This window comes from Dysidea avara, chromosome 5 (genome assembly GCF_963678975.1).
Source record: "Dysidea avara chromosome 5, odDysAvar1.4, whole genome shotgun sequence".
Classification (NCBI taxonomy): Eukaryota; Metazoa; Porifera; class Demospongiae; order Dictyoceratida; family Dysideidae; genus Dysidea; species Dysidea avara.
The window spans coordinates 36,495,256-36,517,073 of record NC_089276.1 but is presented as its reverse complement, the minus strand read 5'-3'; the positions used below and the strand labels follow the sequence as shown (position 1 = coordinate 36,517,073).

The following is a 21,818-nucleotide window of genomic DNA, read 5'->3' as shown; positions in this document are numbered from 1 at the left end:
TACCAAGACCAATTTCTTGCAGTGAACTGCTCAATCAGTATAGAATAGTTTCAAAAGTTAAGTAGCTATTGTAGTTAAACTTCAAGTTAGAAATAGTCAACTATCAACAGTGCTACCCAGGGGCGGATCCAGGAGCCAGCAAGGGGAGGGGCACAAACAGGCTAAGTTGTAGGTGGCTGGGGAGATCCAGATTCTGTTGCTAGTTGCTGCATTTTTGAAGCAGCAAATAATCACCTCTTAGCAGTGTCTCACTGATGATTTTTGTCACTTTGGCCTTTGAAGATGGCTGTGAAGTCTTAAAAGCTGTTAGAAGGTTCCAAACGTCTTCAACAACACTATAATTAATTTTAGAGGCGCTTAGTACGCACGAAGGTGCAGGGTAACAATTTAACAGTTAGTTTGACATTGCTTTACTTCAGTTTCAGGTGAAATTGTAATAAGTGCTAGTAAAATGTGCATATTTTCATAATTTATATATATAGCTAAACTGATCTTGGCCTGACATAAAGTTTATTATTTTAATCACAAGTCGGTATGGCTGGCTCTTCCTGGGTCTTCCACGAGGGGGGGGGGGGGGGGGGCATTTGCCCCAAATGCCCCATCCTGAATCCGCCATTGCTACCTTACATACCAGTAATTGCTATAAAATTATGTGTTACAGTCATTATTGCTATATGCATATGCTACCAATAAGTTACCATGTGATTAGATTAGTTCCAAAGTGGCACAAGATCTGTGCCTTTGCCCCACAACACATGTTCTGGTAAATCATTTTTCACATTCTTTACATCACAGTAACCAGTTGTAAATAATCTTCTTTTGGAAAACATCTTCTTGAGGGTGAAATTAAAATGTTTCACACTTACATTTATTCTAGCAGCACTCAAATATAATGTTAACAGTTTGGGTGAGTTTCTTGCAAGAGATGTAATTCCTTCAGCTGTCAAAGATCCTACATTCATAACTACATGTACTAGTCCAGTCCACCATGGGCTGAAACGGAGGTCATAAAGTCATCAGGAACATCAGTGGTGATTGCCTTAATGCCTAATTGTTGTAGGTTGTTGTTGTGGACTAAGTTGAGCAACAAATTCCATGCAAGTGCTCACACACATTTGACAGTTACTTACCATATCTTGCACAATAGTTGGTGAATGATCATTGGAACTTCTTAGGTAACAGATCATTAGTTTCAAATTTTGACCTAGTATTTTACAATGCTATGGAAGAATTGTGTGAAAGTTTTAGGCCAATAGCTTACTGAGTATTCAAGCTCAGTTGGTTATAAAGTCAGAAAATTGGAAGCCTTGTTTTGTCAAATTCGGTCACAAATGGAGATGTAATATTTATATAGGAAGCCTTCTCAACTGGATAGAATAAAAAGTTTATCTCTGGGCTCTTTGTGGTAGGACTATATAGTACAACTAACATTAATTATCTTTGTCCCTCCATGGTAATGATAGGCTAAAATTTATATATAGTACTTTTAAATCAATAGTTAATCTCTGGGTGTAACCAGGTATAGTGTAATTTCCCGCAGCTGCAGATACAGATGCTAGAGTCTGCCTATAGCAAATAAATCAATTAATGCATAATATGTTTGACAAGCACAACAAAGGTTTATTACCATGTTAACTGTAAATAGAAGTATACATCATCATTTTCAAAAATAAATCCTTTGATGATGATCTACAGTTTATACATTACTGCCAATCAGGATTATGTGGAAGGATATTATAGTCATCCATTTGTTTGTGATGAGTATTTTAAATCTACACTATATAAATGCTTCTGTATTATACAGTGCCCCCTGCTTCTGTAGTTTGATTCATTACTAGTTTTAAAAGTCTGATTAGTGATTACCCTCTGGATATATTACTAGGGGTCATCCATTGCTATAATATGTTGACAATGATGTTTTGACAGTAAAAATATACAATAATAAAAAAACATAACAACTAGCCACTAAAATGTAATGTGCAACTTTGTTTCGCATCCTCTGTTTATTCTTGCCTTATTAACTTCTCTTTGTAGAAACCTAATCTTCCTCTTTATAAACCAAGGGTAATCATACAGTGCAAGTTCCTTTAGTGTACTGTTATGTCGCAGAGCTTGAACAATGCGTTGTGCAGCTTCTGTACTGATGTTACGGTCCCACAACACCAGTTGAGTAAGAGTAGTATTCTTTTTCATTGTAGCTGCAATAACAGAGCAAGTTTCATCTGTGATGTCATTATCACCAATGTTAAGTTGTTGTAATGTATTGTTGTCTACTAGTATAGTAAACAGGACAGCAGCTGCATCAGATGATAATGCAGTTTCCCCAATATATAAAGTTGTAAGCATTGAAGGAGAAGACAACATGTTAAAAAAAGTGTGACCCTCTCCAATGGTGTGGTTGTCATTGATGACTAACTCCTCAACTCTACAATGAATAGCTAGGTCACTAATAGAGAAGGAAGACAACTTGGTAAGGTTATTGTTTTGCAACCACAGCTTTTTAATAGAAATGTCACTAACAGCCAGTCCACGGTAGAGCACATGAAAGCCATGATCTTGGATATGACAAGCCCACAAGCTTAGCCACTTCCACTCCATGTTAGGTGCACAGGTAAGGAAACGTGCAATGCACTCCAAATCATCGAGATATAGCCTAGTCTCAGAAAGATCAATTATGTTATTTTGAAAGATTTTTGAATTTTGTATCGACTTGCACATCTTTTCATCACAAGCCTCATGAAAGCAGCGGAACAAACGAAAACACTTTAATTGATCTTTTAGAAAAGCTTCAGAAATGGGGATTTCACAATTTCCACATGATAGGAATTCTTTAAAAGCATGCTTTTGTCCTCCAGTGATTGATGTGTACATAGCAAACATGTTTGAATGAAGGGGACTCCAGAAGGTTTTCTTAAGTATTTGCAGTTCTATGCTTGATGGAAGGAGACTAATGTAGTGAGCAGCTAAGAACTCCTGAATAGAAAAATGGATAAAGTTAAATGTCATTGTTTCTCCGGTGAGCTCAAAATGCCGTACCACCTGTAAGAGTCCAAAACCATTTAGTGCTCCTGGCAGAGTTACAATATCCTGGCACACCTCTTTGACTTCATCAGTGGTAAAGATTAACTTGTTTTTATTAAGTGCCTCAAAGGACAACTGTGAAAGCTTTTGAACAATTGTGTTGCATGGCTCTGGTAAGTCTGCAAGATCAGTGATGGTGTTATCAAGAATTTGACCAGATTTAGCAAGATGTCGACAAATCGTAATACAGATAAAATGATTGTACAACTCAGTAGAGTTGCTTGGCAAAGAAATTCCCTGCTTGCATAAATACATCAGGACTTTCAGATTAAAGGGGATAAAGCACAGTGAGCATATAGTTGGATTACATGCAAGATATTCAAGGACTTCTTCAACTTGATGAGGCTTTTGTTTCAGTGAATGCTCAATGTACAGTGTTTGGTCCTCCTTAGAAAAGCCTAATACGTCAACTATGACAGTAGCATGTTGTCGAAGTTTTACTGATGCATGTGGACGAGAAGACACTAATAAACCACTGTATGGTAGCACTTGACGTTTGAGGATATCAACAACTAAACTATCTCTTTGTAGGTTTTCTGGGAATTCATCAAAACCATCAAATAGAAAAACAACATCCTCACCACCATTCTTTAGTAGGTAGTCAGTGCATGCCATGGAAATTTCTGCAGCTTTAACATCTCTTTTGCAGAATAACTGAAGGAGATCATTTAGATATGCTGCTTGCTGCACAGAAGGATCACGTAACTGCACAAGTAAAACTAGCTTAAACTTATGTAATAACCTTCCTTGCCCCCATTTGTTAGAAATTTCTTGCAAGAGTGAGGACTTTCCTATGCCAGGCAATCCCTCCACTAAAATAAATTGTGAATTGCTTTTGGCATCATAATTTTCTAGTGGAGCTAAGATATCTTCTAATCTACTTGTTACTTTACTTTCCAACATTGCTTCCATTAGAGGGATCATGCTGTTGTGAGGAAATGCCATAGGATGAGTTTCTTCTGATTCAAGTTCTTTAGCTAGTTCAATTGCAGTTGATTGTTTAAGAGTGTATTGACTTTCATGGTGGATCAAAACAAGTGGCATGAACTTGTTGGGTTGGTTTGGAGGCCAAGCATCCTCATCAATATTAAACTGTACTTTGCTTACCCTTTCAGATAGTATAGAGATTCCTTTAGCTCCTTTAAAAGAAAATGACCATATATAACATGGAACACAAATACGTTAAGTTTACATTACCTGGATCAGTGATACTGGCTTGTTCCATGCTATGTGGTGAGGCTATACAATAAAATTCAAACCAAACATAATTGAAGCTATATAAACAATCCATCTACCAAATCAATTTATGCATGTATATAATTACCTTTCTCAGGAGTATGACCACTGGACAGTGCAGGTGACTCAATTACTGCAAGCAACTTCTTCCAACTAGCACAAGGATCCATTTCAAGCCACTTTTCTAACATTTGATTGCAACACCATTTTACATTGGTAGGATAACCAGCCTCTATGCTCTTTAGTTCTCCACTGGGCAAACCCAATAGTGCTCCTATTACTTTCCAATCTGCAGCGAAGTGTGGAGTAACATGTGCATAGAGATCTTTCAGCAATGGAGTACTGAACACTGTAAAAAACAGTAGATATATCATGCAGTATGGTATCATACAGTACAGTAGTACTGTATGTACTATATATTAGGGATCATGGACATTAGGGTTTTTCTGGCCAAAAATTTCACCCAAAAACTAGCTTTACAACACCATCCTGGCACCTTGGCAGTATTGGTTAGGTATAACCAAACCCAAAAGTGCCTTCAGTACAATCCTAAAGGCTTCCAATAAATTGTTACGAAATTTTAAAAAATTTTATTCAATGGAATTTTCTACTGACTGCCTGCCTGCCTGCCTGCCTGCCTGGCCTGCCTGGCCTGCCTGCCTGCCTGGCCTGCCTGCCTGGCCTGCCTGCCTGCCTGCCTTCAGGCAAGCATAACTCGATAACGGCTAAGGCTATGTAGAGTAACTCACCTAATATCGGATGGGCTTCAAAATCGAACGGGATTACTCGAGCTACAACAGGAATTTTTGAACAACTCTTTTGTCTTTAGATAGTTCAAGGCTGTGGGACTTTGCACAACAAGTATCAGCTTTCTCGGCTTCTTTGTCTAGTGGCAGCAGCCTTGCAAAAGTCATTTCCGATTAATATGTATATTCTGGAAAAACAGTCGATTCACGGACACCCACAGTTTACAAATAACACGTACGTCCAATCAACAGTTTTACATGTTCACCTGTTAGATCAACTCATCTACTTTCTAAATATCACCAGTTTATTTAATCAAATCGTTTAAATCACAAATTACAAACCAAATGAAATGAGACATCACTGGAGTAATGATCACACTATGATTTTAAGTATATGGAAGTAAATGGTGTTTGTATAAGTATACGGTGTACTTTTCCCATAAACGTTTCTCAAACAACGTATACTTAATCAAGTTTCCGTATACTTAAATTTATGGTGCGATTATTACTCCAGTGACGTCTCATTTTATTGGATTAATAATTCGTGATTAAAAGGATTTGATTAAATAAACTGGGGATATTTATAAAGTAGATGAGTTCATCTAACAAGTGAACATGTAAAACTGTTGGTTGGATGTAAGTGTTATTTATAAACTGTGGGTGTCCGTGAATCGACTGTTTTTCCGGGATATACGTATTAATCGGAAATGACTTTGCAGGGCTACTGCCACCAGACAAAGAAGCCAAGAAAGCTGATACTTGGTGTCCAAAGTCCCACAGCCTTGAACTATCTAAAGACATATGAGTTGTCCAAAAATTCCTGTTGTAATTCAAGTAATCCCGTCCGATTGTGGAGCCCGTCTGATATTAGGTGAGTTACTCTATGGGCTTCAGTGATTTTTTCACTGTTGCTTCGTCCCAAGACGTGCCTTTTGGCATACCGCAGTACGTACAATGCATGCATCATGGACTTACCTTTGTCCTCCTTTGTGTCCCATTTCTTTTTGCTGACAGCCCAAAGTGTCGATTCGTAGTAGCGCGATGCATGGATTCCCTATAGTACGTTTGTTAACAATTGTCCGTATTTTCCGTGGTGACTGGATTGATAGCAGAGACGATTCTAACACTGTTTTTGTTTGTAACACTGTGTAATGGGCTGAAAATAGCTGAAAGCAAAGCGTAATGGCTGCTGTACTTTCAAGGCAGTAATTGATAGTTGGGGGCATGCAAATCGTCATATTTTCGTGGTGACTGGATTGTTGCAGAGGCACTTCTTCTACTGTTTTCATCTGTAGTGCTGTGTAACGGGCTGAACATAGCTGAAAGCAAAGCGTAATGACCACTGCACTTTCGAAGCAGAATTTGATAGCTGGGACACGCGTTCAGATGGAAAAAAATAATTCTGCATGGCGTCATCCTTTCTTTTGATGTGGTATGCATGGGTTCATCAGTCATAATAATGTTGCAAAAAAAGTTAACAAACAAGTTTAAGGAAAAATTAGGAATTTTAAGTTTGATTAGGGATCATAGAAAAAAGTAGGGAAACAAGGAGGTCGCCTACACCTGCAGATATACTAGTGAACATTTAATCCCTAATTCAGTCTTGGTCTTGGGTATAGACTGAATTAGGGATTAAATGTTCACTAGTATATCTGGAGGTGTAGACGACCTCCTTGTTTCCTTACTTTTTTATTTCTATGATCCTTAATCGAACTTAAAATTTCTAATTTTCCTAAAACTTGTACTATCAAACCGCCGATTACCCCTAAAATGACTAAAATTCCACTTTTAAAAGTCACCCTAGAGACATCTTACACAAAAAAATCACCTTTACACAACAAAATTAGTTCATCTAACATCAAATACAGCATTAAAAGCAAATAAGCACTTACAGGCAGTCAGACATATTAGATTTTTTTTAAATGCCAAAACTTGAATTTTTGTCTGCCTGCCTGACCACAACCACAAGGCTAGAGGCAGTACATGGCCACCATTTTATGCCACATAACAAACTCACCAGTGGCATATGCTTTTTGGGGATATGATGAGTGTGTGCCCTCTTGGCCTTGTCTTTCCTTTTATATTCAATCAGGCTTCTTCATGCAACAAAACCATACTCCAGGTGCCATATAACACTTTCCACGAGCAGCATATCTACTGTAGATGTCCCAAAATTATTTAAAGCATTTAGCTATGCTACTGTAAAAGGTACAGGACACTTGATCCAGGCACCTGGTAGATACCTGTAACTTCACAATAGTTATGTTGATACCATGTCTATTAATGACCTAGGTTGATTAATAACAAACAAGCTCTGGAATAATGCTTCTCAACAATCTGTTTACTTGAACATAATACCTTACAGGCTTAGCTGTATTTACAATAACAGTACAGTAAAAATAAGGAATGGTATAAATGTCCATTTCCATACTCTAATACAGCAGCCACCCTAATAGAACAGTCACACATGCATAGCTATCTGTATGTGACCACTAAAACCTGTCTAGTTCGCACAACCTCTGAATTTTTTTAGCATTATCTGCATTATCCAAGGAATGGTTCACCAAAGTTTCAGTCTTCTGTGGTGAGTAGTTTGGAATTACAACACTAGAAAGTAGGAAGAACAAGGAAATCGATTTGTACAGTGACTATACACTACAGGCGCTTGCATGCACAGCCATAACTTCCATTTGGATTAGTCTACAAAGTTGTAGTTTGGCTTACAATGTTCACCATGGATTGGCAGTTCAACCAAGGCATAGTTTTAGCCTTGCAGTCACTTGTGCATAGGTATATGAAGGCGGTTTTGTTGAAGAAACGGCGATAATTTTGTTTACATATACCGCTTCGTAAACAAACGTACGTCACACGCAAACCATTGGGGCTACAGAACTGAAACAAAGATTTTCGAACTCCCCATGAGTAGGCAAATAAGATGGTGTATAGGTTTAATCGATTTGAATCTTACTTCTTTGAGTACTGGCCTGATAGTAGCATGCATAATTTTACGAATTACTTTTAAATTTAGATTCTCTCAATATGCATGCTTGTGCGAACTAGACGGGTTTTCGCTGAGACGGTCACGTATGCTATAACAAACAAGTTGATGTTGTGCTACTTCTAAAAACCAGGTGCCATGCAGCTAGCTAATTCGTCTGGAATTAACCACTATACATTACTGTTTTAACCAACAGGTTTTTGGTTATGCAATGATACATAATTTATTGTAATTCTCAGATTTTGTAATTCAAGTAATTCTTCAATTACATTGCTATGCACTGCTAAGGAAGCGCTTGTTAAACAAACCACTTTTAACAACACATTATGCACAGAAGTATCTTCTAAACTGTTTTATGGTTTGACTATTGTGTTTTTTCCCACAAATTCTCTTGACAAAGCCTCAAAGCTGCTCTTCATTTTTGTTTGCGTACGTAAGGGATACACCTTCTTTCCAACCCGAAGGGATAGGCTATTCCTGGTAGTCTACAAGGCCTGCACAGTTGTTTCTCAGTTGTTAAATGCCTGTAAAACCCGAAAGGAAGGTAATTCACAAAGTTTGAGGAGAGTTGCCACACCCGTATTTCAGACCACTGAAAAGAAACCACCTCAGGGCAAAGTTTACCTGTGCGGAAGTTTAATACAGATTTCATTTTGCTTTTACTTCTTTTGTAAAAGCTGTTTTTACCATTTAACGATTTTACTGACGTGGGTGCGTACGGACAAACATAGGTATATAGACAGATAGGTACACACACACACTTTTATGAAAGTAATTTCAGTACACCAGACGCCCACAGCCGGCCAAAGGCTGGCTGTGGGTGCACGCCTGGTTTAAAAAATAAAGAAATTAGTGTATTAAAAATATTAATGTAAAAGTGAAGTAGGGATCCAAGTGATAAAAGTAGTGAAACAAGATGAATGGTGGTCGGTGACTACTTTGGCATTGAACAAAAACAATTGTTTTAACATGCCAAGAATATAGTAATAATATTGTGTATTTATACCATCAAAAACCAAGTCACATTTTGACAACATTTCATTGAAATACTGTTGCAAATATATTTGCAGGATTTTCTGTTGCATGTATAGCTACAGAACAACTATGACTGTGTAATATGTAATAGTTGTAACATGGGCACGAGGGCTTTGCCTGATATGTATGCCCGACGGCCCAAGGGCCTACATGTCTCCTGAATGCCCTGTGTTGCAGCTAATACTATATGTAACACTTCCTATCTGCATTAGGCTGATAGCCTACACAGGACAATAAATCACTCAAGCCAATACGAGTGCAACCACGCACTGGATGTATTATATATGCATGCCTAAAAATTTCAATTATGGGTTAGTAGCTAGTACATTCTGGTTACATTCGGACGGACAAATCCTAGAGACATTACAGAGAATTTTGGTTATGTAAGTTTAATGTTATAATTAGTGCTATTGAATCATGGAACAATTATGGAGTTTACTAAAGGCCTAGGTAGGTAAGCTTGCTTACAGAGTGGTAACTTCGTGATGGGGTGTAGTCCGTATTTGAAAACATGTGGTGAATAAGCTATAGTACTAGTTCTCACCTTAGCAGTCATTCACTTAAATTATACGAAAATATTTTACATGAAAATTTTTATTGCAAACATTTTTTACACGGAAAAAAGTGAATTACGGTAACAAAACACTCTCTGCCTAAGTGATTTTCATGGCAAAATGCAAGTCGTGCATACTAATGACGTGGGTATTAATCGATCCCACGATCAATTTTTGGTTTAACGTCTATATAATTGTAACCTGGTCTACATTCAGATGTAGTCCAGGAAAAAGTCGCCAACTGCACTACATGGCGAATGTAGCCCGGCCAGCTCCTTTGATCTGAGGTGTGAAAGTGATATACATATAGAAGCTAACTAACAGTGACTTAATGATTTTACAACGATATCCATAATTCATATAGCTGGTAATGGTGCTTCCACATAAAACACCTTAAGGTCACATGTACAATTACCTTGGCCTGTTTCAAGTCTTGTACTTTCATGCTATTTCTATAGCATAAGCAACTCTTAAGTGCGGCAACTATTAACAAAACTACCTGTTGTGTACTTACTTTGTGTTTTATAGTATATCAGTGGCAAATTTAGGGGGGTTTCAAGGTTTCCACGGAAACCCCACTTTAAAAACGATTACACAACAGTTAAGTATTTTAATTAATTATTGTGGCATGCGTCTATAAGCGATGTGTATGCTCAGTAGACTCTGTAAATATTTATTTTACACATATGCCAAAATTAATGCATTTTCAGAGCATCTAAATTTCAAAAATTTCCTGGGGGAGGGGGGCATGCCCCCAGACCATAGGCAATTCTAAGGGGGGCATGCCCCCCCTCACTGGAAAATAACTTTTACAGTGGAACCTCCCTTATCTGGACCTCTGTTATACAGGCACCTCCATTTTACAGACAGCCCAAATTGGTCATGTGGCTTGTAGTCTATTGACCATAATGAAGTTTGGTTTAGATGACAGCACAAGGAGAGAGCCTAAAGGTTGCTGTTTATCTGTTTGGTGGCTTGTTTTTTCTACTAATAATAACTACCACTTGATTGCTAGGTGATAATGAATTTTACAGTCCAGAGGAGTGACCATGAATGTTCTGTAGTGACTTCCCCCTCTGCCCACTAAACTGCATAGCACTAACTGATGGCAATAACAACATTACTTGTATGTAAGTTAGTCACTTTAGCATAATAGCATGTTATTCTTAGTTACAAACATTTCTGAGATACGGACAGTAGTATGTATCAGACATCCCAGATAAGAGAGGTCACACTGTAATTTAAAAAATCTTGGGGAAAAGTTGCAGTATAGATTGGCATTATTATTTTCATGTTTTTAGCATCAATTTTAGGCTGTATGCAAACCTTCAAATTGCAAAAATCCTGTACCCCCAGACCCTCCTGAAATTCTACAGCCACACAACAATAGTCATGCTACTTGGCCCCCCTGTAGATCAGGTCTAGAATTGCCACTGCCCCAGACCCCCCCCCTAGCATTCGCACACTCACTAGTGTATATGTCCTGGAAACCCCCTTTAAAATTTCCTAGATCCGCTACTGTATATTCACTGCACTGTGCACTAAAAAGAAACTGTGATGGTAGATATATAGATTTTAGAGGCGTGTAGTGCCTCTAGGCGCCTCTAAAATCTATGGTAGATGAGACTCCATGATCATCATTTCAATTGCTTCAAACCCACATAAGTTTTGCACTACAATAGTTATTTCATGTGCAGACCAATTTTCAAGCTATTCTGTCAAGTGGCTTATCCTGTAGGCGCTTTTGCATTTTTGAAAAATCATGCAAAACTCCATTGTTATTTGTCTGATCTGTACAAAAATTGGAAAGTAAATGTACTGCATGATTCCCTTACTGCTCTCCAAATTTGAATAAATCAACCTAAGCATGCATGGGTTATTCCAATTTTCTAAAGTGTGTAAAAAGGAAAATACTTAAGAAGAAATTAAGAAGAAAAATACGAAAAAAATAAGACGAACTTGGAAGGCACATATCTCAGTGATCGCTGGACAGATTCAACTCAAATTTGGAATGGGAGGTGCCCTACCTACCTACCTAATGTAAGTTTTATAGCAAAAAAATGGGTAATTTCTATCCAGGAACTATTGAAATACAAATACATGAAAATTGGTTCCTGTAAAATACACACTTGTCTGTCGTACGTCCGTACTGCCTGTATTTGGCCACATGGCAAACTATCGTGTGTCACAATGTTGTAAGCAGTTAGTCATGCATGTTCGTAAATGCACTATGCACAAATGTCAAGAGCTGGTACAAACCAGTTTACTTTTGGACCTTAAAACAGTAATGTATCTTTATTCCAACACTACAAGAGATTTGAATGGTATCCAACAACTCATGAGCAATCAATGACACAACGCATCATCTTAGAGTCAGTTATCCAATCTATGGTTTTCTTGCATCCTGTCTACTGTTATCTGGTAACTAGTACACCTACTGTATTGCCAGAAATTTTAGAGGGACGGAACTATTGCAAAACTGTGTAAACAACGATTGTAACATTTTTTAAAGTCTAGAAAACAATTTTACAATAAATGAAATTGCTATATGTAATCTCAAACATTTGACAATCAAGCTACACAATACTGGCATGCCACATCGTGGGCATATTGACATTGTTTGACTCACTGCAATAAAACACCTTGATTTCTTTCAGGTTGTTGTTTCACACAAAGAAATATAGTGGTGAATAAAAGGGCAAGGGTTAATAGCTTGTTAATGGTAACCATACAAGTATCGATGGTCTTGAACTAATCATTTTGTTATGTAGCTCCATGGCCCCTCTCCAAAAGCACACCATTTTTGCATTATAGCAGTCTGCCAGGTATGGTAGGATGCGCAGAGAATTTGATTAAATTTTGCACCAGCTATTTGCGACATATGAACATTCAAAATTTTGAATATTTTTCTTCTTAAACCAGCTTCAATTTCTTTTTGTACATCATGTACCTTTTGCAAAAATTGTTATAAAATGCAAATGTGTACTCAATTACCATGAACTTCAGCACAAATTAAGGGTGAATTAATGTTCTATGTTTGTTGTGATACTGATAAATATCCACGGAGTTATATATGTAATAGTTATACCACGGGCACAAGTGCTTTTCCTGATACATACACACAAGCACAAGGGCGTTAGCCCGAGTGCGAGTGCATATATATCAGGTAAAGCACGAGTGCCTGTGGTATATGTGCCATGTGGGTTAATCACCTACATGTGTAAGAAACTGCTGGCATGCTTCACAAGTGCATTTATATTGGGCTTTGTGAATTTTGATAGTGGACACTGGAAACAACGTAAGAATAACGATAAGGAGTTGCTGTGCTAAAAGTTCAAACGTGCGCGCAATGACACAAGCATATGAAAAGTTCGATTGTGGGTTTATACAGTGAGCAAGGAGACACAGGACATCGAAACGCGACTTTATAATGCTGGTTTAACACTGGTATAAGTACTCCCAGGTATTCACTATAATATTCGTGAGTAAATTATAGCCATTAGTCGTGCATGAATACTACTTCACCACCAATGGCTCAATCTATTTAGCACGCAGTGCGTAACAACAAGACACAGGACATCGAAGCCCGACTTGACAATGACGGACTGATGGTTTATTTATTTATGGGAAAAGGGCAGACAGCAAAGCTGATTTAGCCCAAACAATTACAAATTATAAGTGCTGTACAATCAAGTTTGAAAATGTAGCTAAAGTGTTCATTTCAATTAGTTGTGGTGGCAGTGGATTCCATTCCCGGATGGTTCTTGGAAAGTAACTTGTCATGTAGGTGGTTTAACGCTGTTATAAGTGCTTCCAGGTATCCATGAATAAAATTAGTCACGCATGTATACCATACCACTTCACCTCTAATGGCTCAATATACTTAGTGCGCTTTACGTAACATTGAGACGGGCTGGAGTTAACGAGATATATGCACTGCCTTAAGACAGTGTGTATATCTCGTTAACATTTTGAGCCAGTGCAATATCATACAGTACTATCGTACTGTATGGTAGGGACCACAAAGGAGTAGGCGTGGTCCATGAAATAACATCACCCAAAAACCACCCTCAATTTTCCCTGATGACAATGAAGCAGTATTGGTTAGGTAAAACTAAGCCCAAACAAGCTTTCAGACCGACCCAAAACGCTTTCAACAAGTTGCTACGGAATTTTAAAAATAATTTATTTAACAGAGTTTTCTACTGACTGCTTGACTGACTGACTGACTGACTGCCTGACTGACTGACTGACTGACTGACTGCCTGACTGACTGACTGCCTGACTGACTGACTGCCTGACTGACTGACTGACTGACTGATGCCTTCAGACAAGCGTAACTCGATAATGGCTAAGGCTATGGGCTTGATTTTTTCACTGTTTGATGTCGCTTCGGCCCAAGAGGTGCCTTTTGGCATACCACAGTATGTACAATGCATTCTTCATGGACTTACCAGTGTCCTCCTTTGTGCCCCATTCATCTTTGCTGACAGCGAAAAGTGTCGATTTGGCAATAGCATGTGATGGCTTCCTTTAGTAACGGAAATCATCCGTATTTTTCATAGAGGCTGTTTTGATTGCAGAGGTGCTTTTTGAACAGTTCTCAATTCGTGCTGCTGTGTAACGGGTTGAACATAGCTGACAACAAAGCATAATGGATACTTCACTTTTCAGACGATAATTGATATAGCTGGGGCATGCGGCGCCATTTCAGATGCGGTATACGTGGGGTTCACCAGTCATAATAATAATAATATTTATTTAAAAAGCTAACAAACAAGTACACATAAAATTTGGTATTTTCAACTAGAGTAGGGACCATAGCACATTGATAAAAAGTACTGAAACAAGCTGGAGTAGTGCACGATATTAATCACAGTAAAACAATAAGAAGTGTTATATCTCTACTGTGTTGAAAAGGAAATGCACAGTAGGGATATAACACTTCTTATTGTTTTACTGTGATTTAGTATCATGCACTACTCCAGCTTGTTTCAGTACTTTTTATCGATATGCTATGGTCCCTACTCTAGTTGAAAATTCCAAATTGTTCTGTGTACTTGTGTGATATATATGCACTGACTTTCCTTGATCTGAGGTGTGAAAATGGTACATATATATCAATACATAAAATATCAAAATTTTCTCATATCTACAGGCATGGGAATAACTTGAAAATCAGTGTGTAGATAGGCTGATCATCATAGCAGTACCCTTTTGATAGTTTGAAAAACAATGGAGCTACAGCTACATAGTTATAAAGTAAACCCTACAGAAGTAAAATTGCGGGATCGATATACTCTAATAGAGCAGTCCCTTCAGGGTAAAAAGTGCACAAAAGATTTACCAGGGTTCAAACCAGGACCTCCATACCTAACATCCACATCCTTAACCACTGCAAACTGAATCACTGCTATCTTGGCTGTTTACGTCACTTAATTCTACTTTAAAAATGAATATTAAATCTGCTTCATGGGAAATATTTATAATTTCATAGATCTACCAATGGTTGTTCTAGAACATTCTTTGTGTATTCAAGTATGGATATACACCATAGTATTGACAAGTGTAGCTGTGCAGTAAGTGAAACATAATTAATTTTTGCTCACCACAGAGCATATCACAGAGATCCAATTACTCTTATTACATGTACAAACTTGCAACTAGAAGCAACTAGACAGTCCAGGTTGCTAGAAGGCTTCCTAATTCAATTGTGCCATTTTTTTCCCTTAAAAATGTAGCTATAGGGAGCCCCAGAGAAAAAAATGTACCTTTTTTCAGTTTTAAAGCCCAAAGTAGCTATTCCAACATAACAGACTATATACTTCTGAGATTGGCAATCAATACTCTATTTAGCCTAAGTTGCCAATTATCAGCATCATTTTATCAAGCGATTGTAATTCTTCACTGAACTTCAGTTTGGATTAATATAATTATACAGCAGTCCTTAGCTCACCAAATTTTAATTATCTGAACATTGTACTATAAGTGAAACCATGAAGTGTTGTATATGCAATCACTAGACTGGGCTGGTGGACTGGCTCGGATATTCCCCTTTTTACCAGTACTCTCGTGTGACAATGTTGCATTTGACCAATACCATAAGTATGTTAATCTCATGTAGTTAGACCACTTCCCCACACATAAAATTAATAACCCACACACACAAAAGAAAGTTGTGATCATGCCAACATTTCCCAGCTGCAGCTATTTATCCGCTATGGAATAGCAAGACAGTTAGCTGTCACTACTTAATCTAGGAACAATAATTACTGAATGAAAATGAAAGTTAACTGTAAGAAATGTTTTAGAGGGTAGCTATAACAGCACACAGTGCAGCTTCTATATGTATACTCCGTAGTCTGTATACTTTACAAGTGCCGATATAATTGGTGACTTATATGCTACTGAACACACATTCTTTTCATTGCTGAAGTAGCTATATTCATTATTCAGCAAGGCCAGAGGAGACAGTCTGGTTGGTCAGGCCTGAGTCAGACCAATAATCTGGAGCTGGACCAACTAGCTGACCAATTTGAACTATATTATTCTCATATAATCTATGGATGATCATATCTACAAGTACATTTTACAGATGTTGTTGAAAATGCATGGCATGAGTAGTTAGTGCTTACCTATAGTTTCTTAGCCTAACTAAAGCACAAAACTACACGTATAGTACTTACAATTACCTTACAGCACAGCATAGCACTTGCATTGTTTTGTACAGAAATGATTGTGGATTCTATGTATCACGTGTGCTGACAGTTGGCATGTGGGAATTGTCACACATGTATGGCAGGTGCCTTCTTTGATTCTAAACCAACACACTTAAATCACAATTCAACCTTCATAAAATAATTATCAGCATTTCTTGGCTTCTTTTACTGGGTGAAGGGACAAACTAGGTGCCTCGTTCTGGCGGCAGGAAGCTGTACACCCATACATCACATGGGGGCCATCTGGATGAGAATCACTCCTCTTCAACTACCCACTCGTTGGTCGAGATACTGAGCAAACTCTCGGTCTCACCCCACATTGTGCCATTTTTGAATAGTGATTGGTCTCGTGATTGTCCACCAGTATAATTTATGTGATGATTTGTTCACTTCATTACATACTCTTGCAGTATAGTATACTGCATTTTCATAGCTGTGTAGCCTTTTTACTATAGCTGTGTGAATTTACTGTATACAGCTAGCTGCCTAATTAATTAGTTTCTATAAGGGGTCCATGCTGCATGGGTTCCCTGTAAAATTTGGGGGGGAAATCATTGCTAGTTTTATTTGCTTTTAGCATCACTTTTAAGGCATTTTTAAGCCTTTAAATTGCAAAAATTCTGCGGGATTGCACCTCCAGACCCCCTTTGAACTTCTAATGACTATAACTATACAGCCATAATAGCAAGTTTCATGCTGTGTCCCAGGTCTACAATTACCTAACTATTGTATGTAGTATAGAAAGTCTGAATAACAACAAGGCATAGGCTAGAGCATATCTATAGCTAGCAGTGAAATATCACTAAAATCTGAAGAACAACAAGGTACAGCTTGCGGTATGCAATTTAACGTAATTTTGTGATGTAAAAGTTATCGCTCTATAGAGCAGTAACACCTGATGTCACATGTACAGTAGTTACATAATCACTTCTGCGGGGCAGAAAATGTACGCATGCTATTGGAGCACAAGTTGAGTATATTGATCCCGCAGTTTGTTGAGACTGTCTTTCTAAATGAAACCACGTTGAGCAAGGAAGAGAGTAGTATAACTGATATTAAAGTAGTGCAGGTTAGTTTGATCCGTGCTGGGTGAGTTACGGCTGATAATTGGCAAAAAAATGCATGGACACAAGGATTTAGACATTTCGAAAAGTATGATAGAAGAGTCCCACAATGTTTATATTGACAAATCGACGTACAATAGTTCATTATTGATCATTCTTTCTTACTGAAATGCTGTTTGTGACAATCGCTTTTTTGAGTTGAGCCCAAAATAGCCGTTTTTTCCCTGTAACTTGGGTAAAGCCAACCTGGTGCTCAAATAATATTTTTCATCGTCTTTCCCAACTTCTGTTTTATGTCCTGTGTAAGTTTCATGTGGAATGAATCACCAGAAGCCGAATTGTAACCTCTTGAAGGAGCCCGCCATTGACTTTGCCCCACTTCTTGTCCCACGGAAGTTGCGGTTACACATTTTAACGTAATTTTGTGATGTATTTTAGAGACTTTCAGTAGTATTAAAGTACAGACAAACCCCGACAACATCATTGACTGTTGGCTTGGAAAATTCCAACAAAATCAACCTATAGCTAGACCACAACCCATCTTAATTAAGCTCCTGCATACTATTGATGTAAATGTCATTTTAGCAAACAAAAGGTCCTTACCTTCTCCTTTTATTATTAAACCTGACATGTCACTCAGGAAAGAGAAACTGAGTTGGCCTTACTAAAGGAATGCTGGTCCCTGTTAAGGGCTGGTCACAGTTGCGAACAAATCAAATTTAGTAACAATCGCATCTACATCAATGACCAACTACATGGTGAAGTGATAAATTCAGTTTTAAAATACTCTTTTTATCTTCAACCTCAACCTCATCAGTCCAATCAACAGTCACCTCTCATCCACAGCAACCGCAACATCAAGACCACCAGCTCCCCTGATATCTACTTAGATCGACTTAACAAACGGTATTCATAATTGATAGGCACCTCATATTTGCAACAACTGAGATATCAGGGCCCCTGATGATTGCTCAATAATGAATTTGTAACTGTATCATAATTATGTAATTATATTTTCATTGTCTTTTTTTCCCCAGCACGAAGTGCTGCCTGCTCAGTATATAGCTCAGGGGCGGATCCAGGGGGGGGGGGGGGGGGGGGTCTTTGGGTTCAGGTTGAACCTCGAACAGGAAATCTAAGACAGAAAGTGCACGGAGGAAAGCAACAGATCGTGAAAGATTGATATACCCTAATAGAACACTAGCTGTTTGATATAGCATCATGTGATGATAGTTCATGTGATATGGATTGTTTAAAGTTCAGCAAATGGCGGAAGGCACACGCTTACTGTGCGTAGAGGAACTGGCAGCTGCAAGGGAGCAATGGAGTTTGTAATCACTGATATTGTTGTAAAGGTACGTCTGATTTGTATATAAAGAGTGTTTTACTGCCGGTACTTTTCTTTTGTGGTAATACACCTGACTCTGCCTTTGGTCAATATGGGCACGTGATATCACTTGGCTGTTCCTGAGACCTCACCCAGAAGACACAGAATGCCGGTCCCCGCCTCGACAGTATGAATTACAAAGTGTCAGTAGTTCTTCAACTTGTTCGGGAAGACCAACTTCACTTGCACTTACACAAGGTTTACTTTTTGTGCCACTTCTGCGAGGGTGCTGGATGGAAAGCAAGAAATGTGATCGAAAACCTGGTGTGATGAACAAGTGATCCATCATTCCTCATGACTATACTGTGTGCCAGGAAGTTTTGTATGTAGTAAGCTATAAGTCTATGATAGCATAGTATAGCAATAAGCTGCACAAACAGCAGTGTAGGTTTCCAGTTAGTTATAGCTAGATATACATATCGTGCTCGTTAAAGTTTGCCTAAGGGCACATTTTATGTATGAATGCTACGTACAACCGTAGGCCGGATGTACTGAGTTAAATAATTGCGTGAACTTTATGGGGGGGGGTTGTCCTCCACCCAGCTCAGAGACCCCCTCTTGAAAAATCCTGGATCCGCCCCTGTAGCTACTGTAACGAAATGAAAAGTCATCACTCTGTACATATAGGGTACAACAACTCAGTGACTAATAAAACTACTGGCATATTTAAACATAGGATAACTATCTAATTACTCTACATACTCATAGATATTGATTATTACGGTACTCACTCTTCTCAGGCGTTTGAAACTGCTTTAGCTGCCGGTTCTGATCAGCCCGCGTTATCGAGGTATCCTGCCGTCTAGCCATCTTGACTTTATTAGTATCCAGTACGGATCTGTATAGGTATCTTTTAACAAACTAATACGCGAACTGCCTTCTGTGTGCACCCTCCAGCGCTGTGCCTATAGTACTTCTCAGGTAGCTGTAAATAACCGAAATAACGGGCGTGACTTAATTGTGATAAATCGAAGCCATTCATAGCCAGTTCCGGTTGTTATTGGTGAAAAGTCCCTAAGCGGATATGTTTGTAACTGGAGATTTAAATTATTTTGGTCAGTTAGGATATTCCCTGCATGATGCATTCTCATACGTAGACTTAGCTGGTTTGCTAACGGGTAAAATCCCCTTAATATAGTATAGGAGGGATTATTTTGGCTTTGTGTAGTAAAGAAGGTGGCTTGGTTTCCTTGTCCGGTAAGGGCAAATTACATGGTAGCTAGCTAGGTTTTGCTCTACACAAGGGTGCTTTTTGTGATCCATATGAGGCTTCCTTTTGAGTTGCCTACCTAATGTAATTACTGCATATGTAGAACCTCCATCAGGGAGAACGCTAGCTAGCTAGCTATAAGCGCATAGGAAAAAAATTACATTTAATTTCGTACAATAGATTAGCTACAAACTAGATATGTTTGCAATCATTTCATGAACAGTACTGCCCATACATGCCTCTTTACCTTATCGATTCCTGCTTTACTTCCCAGCAATCTCATTATGTGTTGCTATGATTTAGCTGGCTATTGCAATGGTTTGGAGTCTCAACTACATGGTGGAAATGTACCATAACACCTATAAAACTCAAGCCAGGGAAGTGTTCTTACAGCACCCCTGAAAATACTAAATATCTTTAAAGTTTGTTAAGGGTGTGGTGTTTCTGAGAATGAAATCCCACAACTAAATGTTTCTTTGGTAGTCATGTTATAAATACAAGTGTGAAAGACAGGCAAGTATGTATTTGTAATCCCGTTGAATTACTGTATTTGCAGGTCATATGTGTTTCCTGATAAATCATTAATGTTAATGAAGAGATGAAAAGGGCTCCACCCATTCGGAAATTTGCAATGGATGCTTGCTGTATCATTCCTATAGTACCCTAACACTCTGGATTTACACCTATTGTAGAACCTTCACACTTAATTGGTGTTACACTTATTACAACACCTTAGCACTCACCCTGCGAGCTCTTTTCAGCATCATTTTTAACACTCGAAAGGAGTTATTTTTTAAACATGCAAGTGGACACCCTCAAGGTGTTTAATGACTGCATCCAAATTTTAACAGTATGAGCCTGTGAGGTAGCTACAATCTACATGACGAAGATGATCAACTACAGAGCAGCGATAAACCAAACAGCGCTTGCAACAGTTATATATATAGCATAGTTCACGAATGCATGAAAAGGGGACTTAATTACAATTATTACAAGGAGCTAGCATTGTACCACTATACATTAGCTATGCTTTTAGAAACTCTCCGAATAAGGTTTGTAAATCTGTCTACGTAAAAATGATTTATTGCCAGTTATATGCTTTTTAAAGGTTTATTCACTGAAATAATTTTTATTTAATGTTTTTTTTCCCTTTCTTTTTTAACACCGGGGAAGCAAAACTGTTTTTCAGCTATGCCCTGCACACAACATAAAAACACATGCAAAATAACTATATACTTAAGTACAAATTAACATTACCGAAACTTTGAAATTGATTGCTGGCTGTATGAGGTGACCTCGAAGATGTTGTTTATAATTATAGATTTAGAATGTTAGAGGTATAAATTATGCTTAATACAGACAAGTCCATGCCATGGATTATTGTAATTTTGTACATCATTTAATTAGCTGCATGGTTTCTTCTAACATGTATGCTTGTAACACTCTGGTAGTTTGAATAGCAGTTTACAACAAACCTAGCTATTCGCTCCCAACTTTAACAAGTTGTATGCCATTCTGACACTGTGGCTTCTAAATGTTTATATTATTAATTGTATACTTTATATTAGTTGGACAAGTATTGAAGTTGTCATGTGAAGCCAAGTATAGTTATATACTGAGCTTGCTTTTTGATACCAAGTTTGCTTTTTTGAATATATTTATACTTAGGAGGGCTAAACCACATAATTATTCCACCTGTATATATACCCAGTCGAGATCACAAAGAAATCAGGTTTTAACCCAACCAGAGATATACAAATAACAACTGACAAAATAAATGTTCAAAGG

The 21,818-nt window shown here is 38.0% G+C and overlaps 1 protein-coding gene across 1 annotated transcript; it reads right to left on the bottom strand.

Annotated features, from left to right (window-relative positions):
- Positions 1-1,865: 1,865 nt before the first annotated feature.
- On the bottom strand, positions 1,866-19,791 carry LOC136256679 (nucleotide-binding oligomerization domain-containing protein 2-like). The gene is made up of 4 exons (XM_066049658.1): positions 19,552-19,791; positions 4,406-4,666; positions 4,279-4,320; positions 1,866-4,220 (listed from the first exon to the last, which is right to left on the bottom strand). The coding sequence occupies exons 1-4, from the start codon at positions 19,628-19,630 to the stop codon at positions 1,966-1,968; spliced, it is 2,637 nt and encodes an 878-aa protein (XP_065905730.1). The 5' UTR covers positions 19,631-19,791; the 3' UTR covers positions 1,866-1,965.
- Between the last annotated feature and the right edge of the window lie 2,027 nt (positions 19,792-21,818).

Coding starts and splice junctions, on each gene's coding strand:
- LOC136256679 (XM_066049658.1), bottom strand. CDS start 19,630: ATGGCTAGACGGCAGGATACCTCGATAACGCGGGCTGATCAGAACCGG. Junction 4,667..19,551: donor GTTTCAAACGCCTGAGAAGA/GTGAGTACCGTA, acceptor TGTTTTTTACAG/TGTTCAGTACTCCATTGCTG. Junction 4,321..4,405: donor TGGTCATACTCCTGAGAAAG/GTAATTATATAC, acceptor TTTATTGTATAG/CCTCACCACATAGCATGGAA.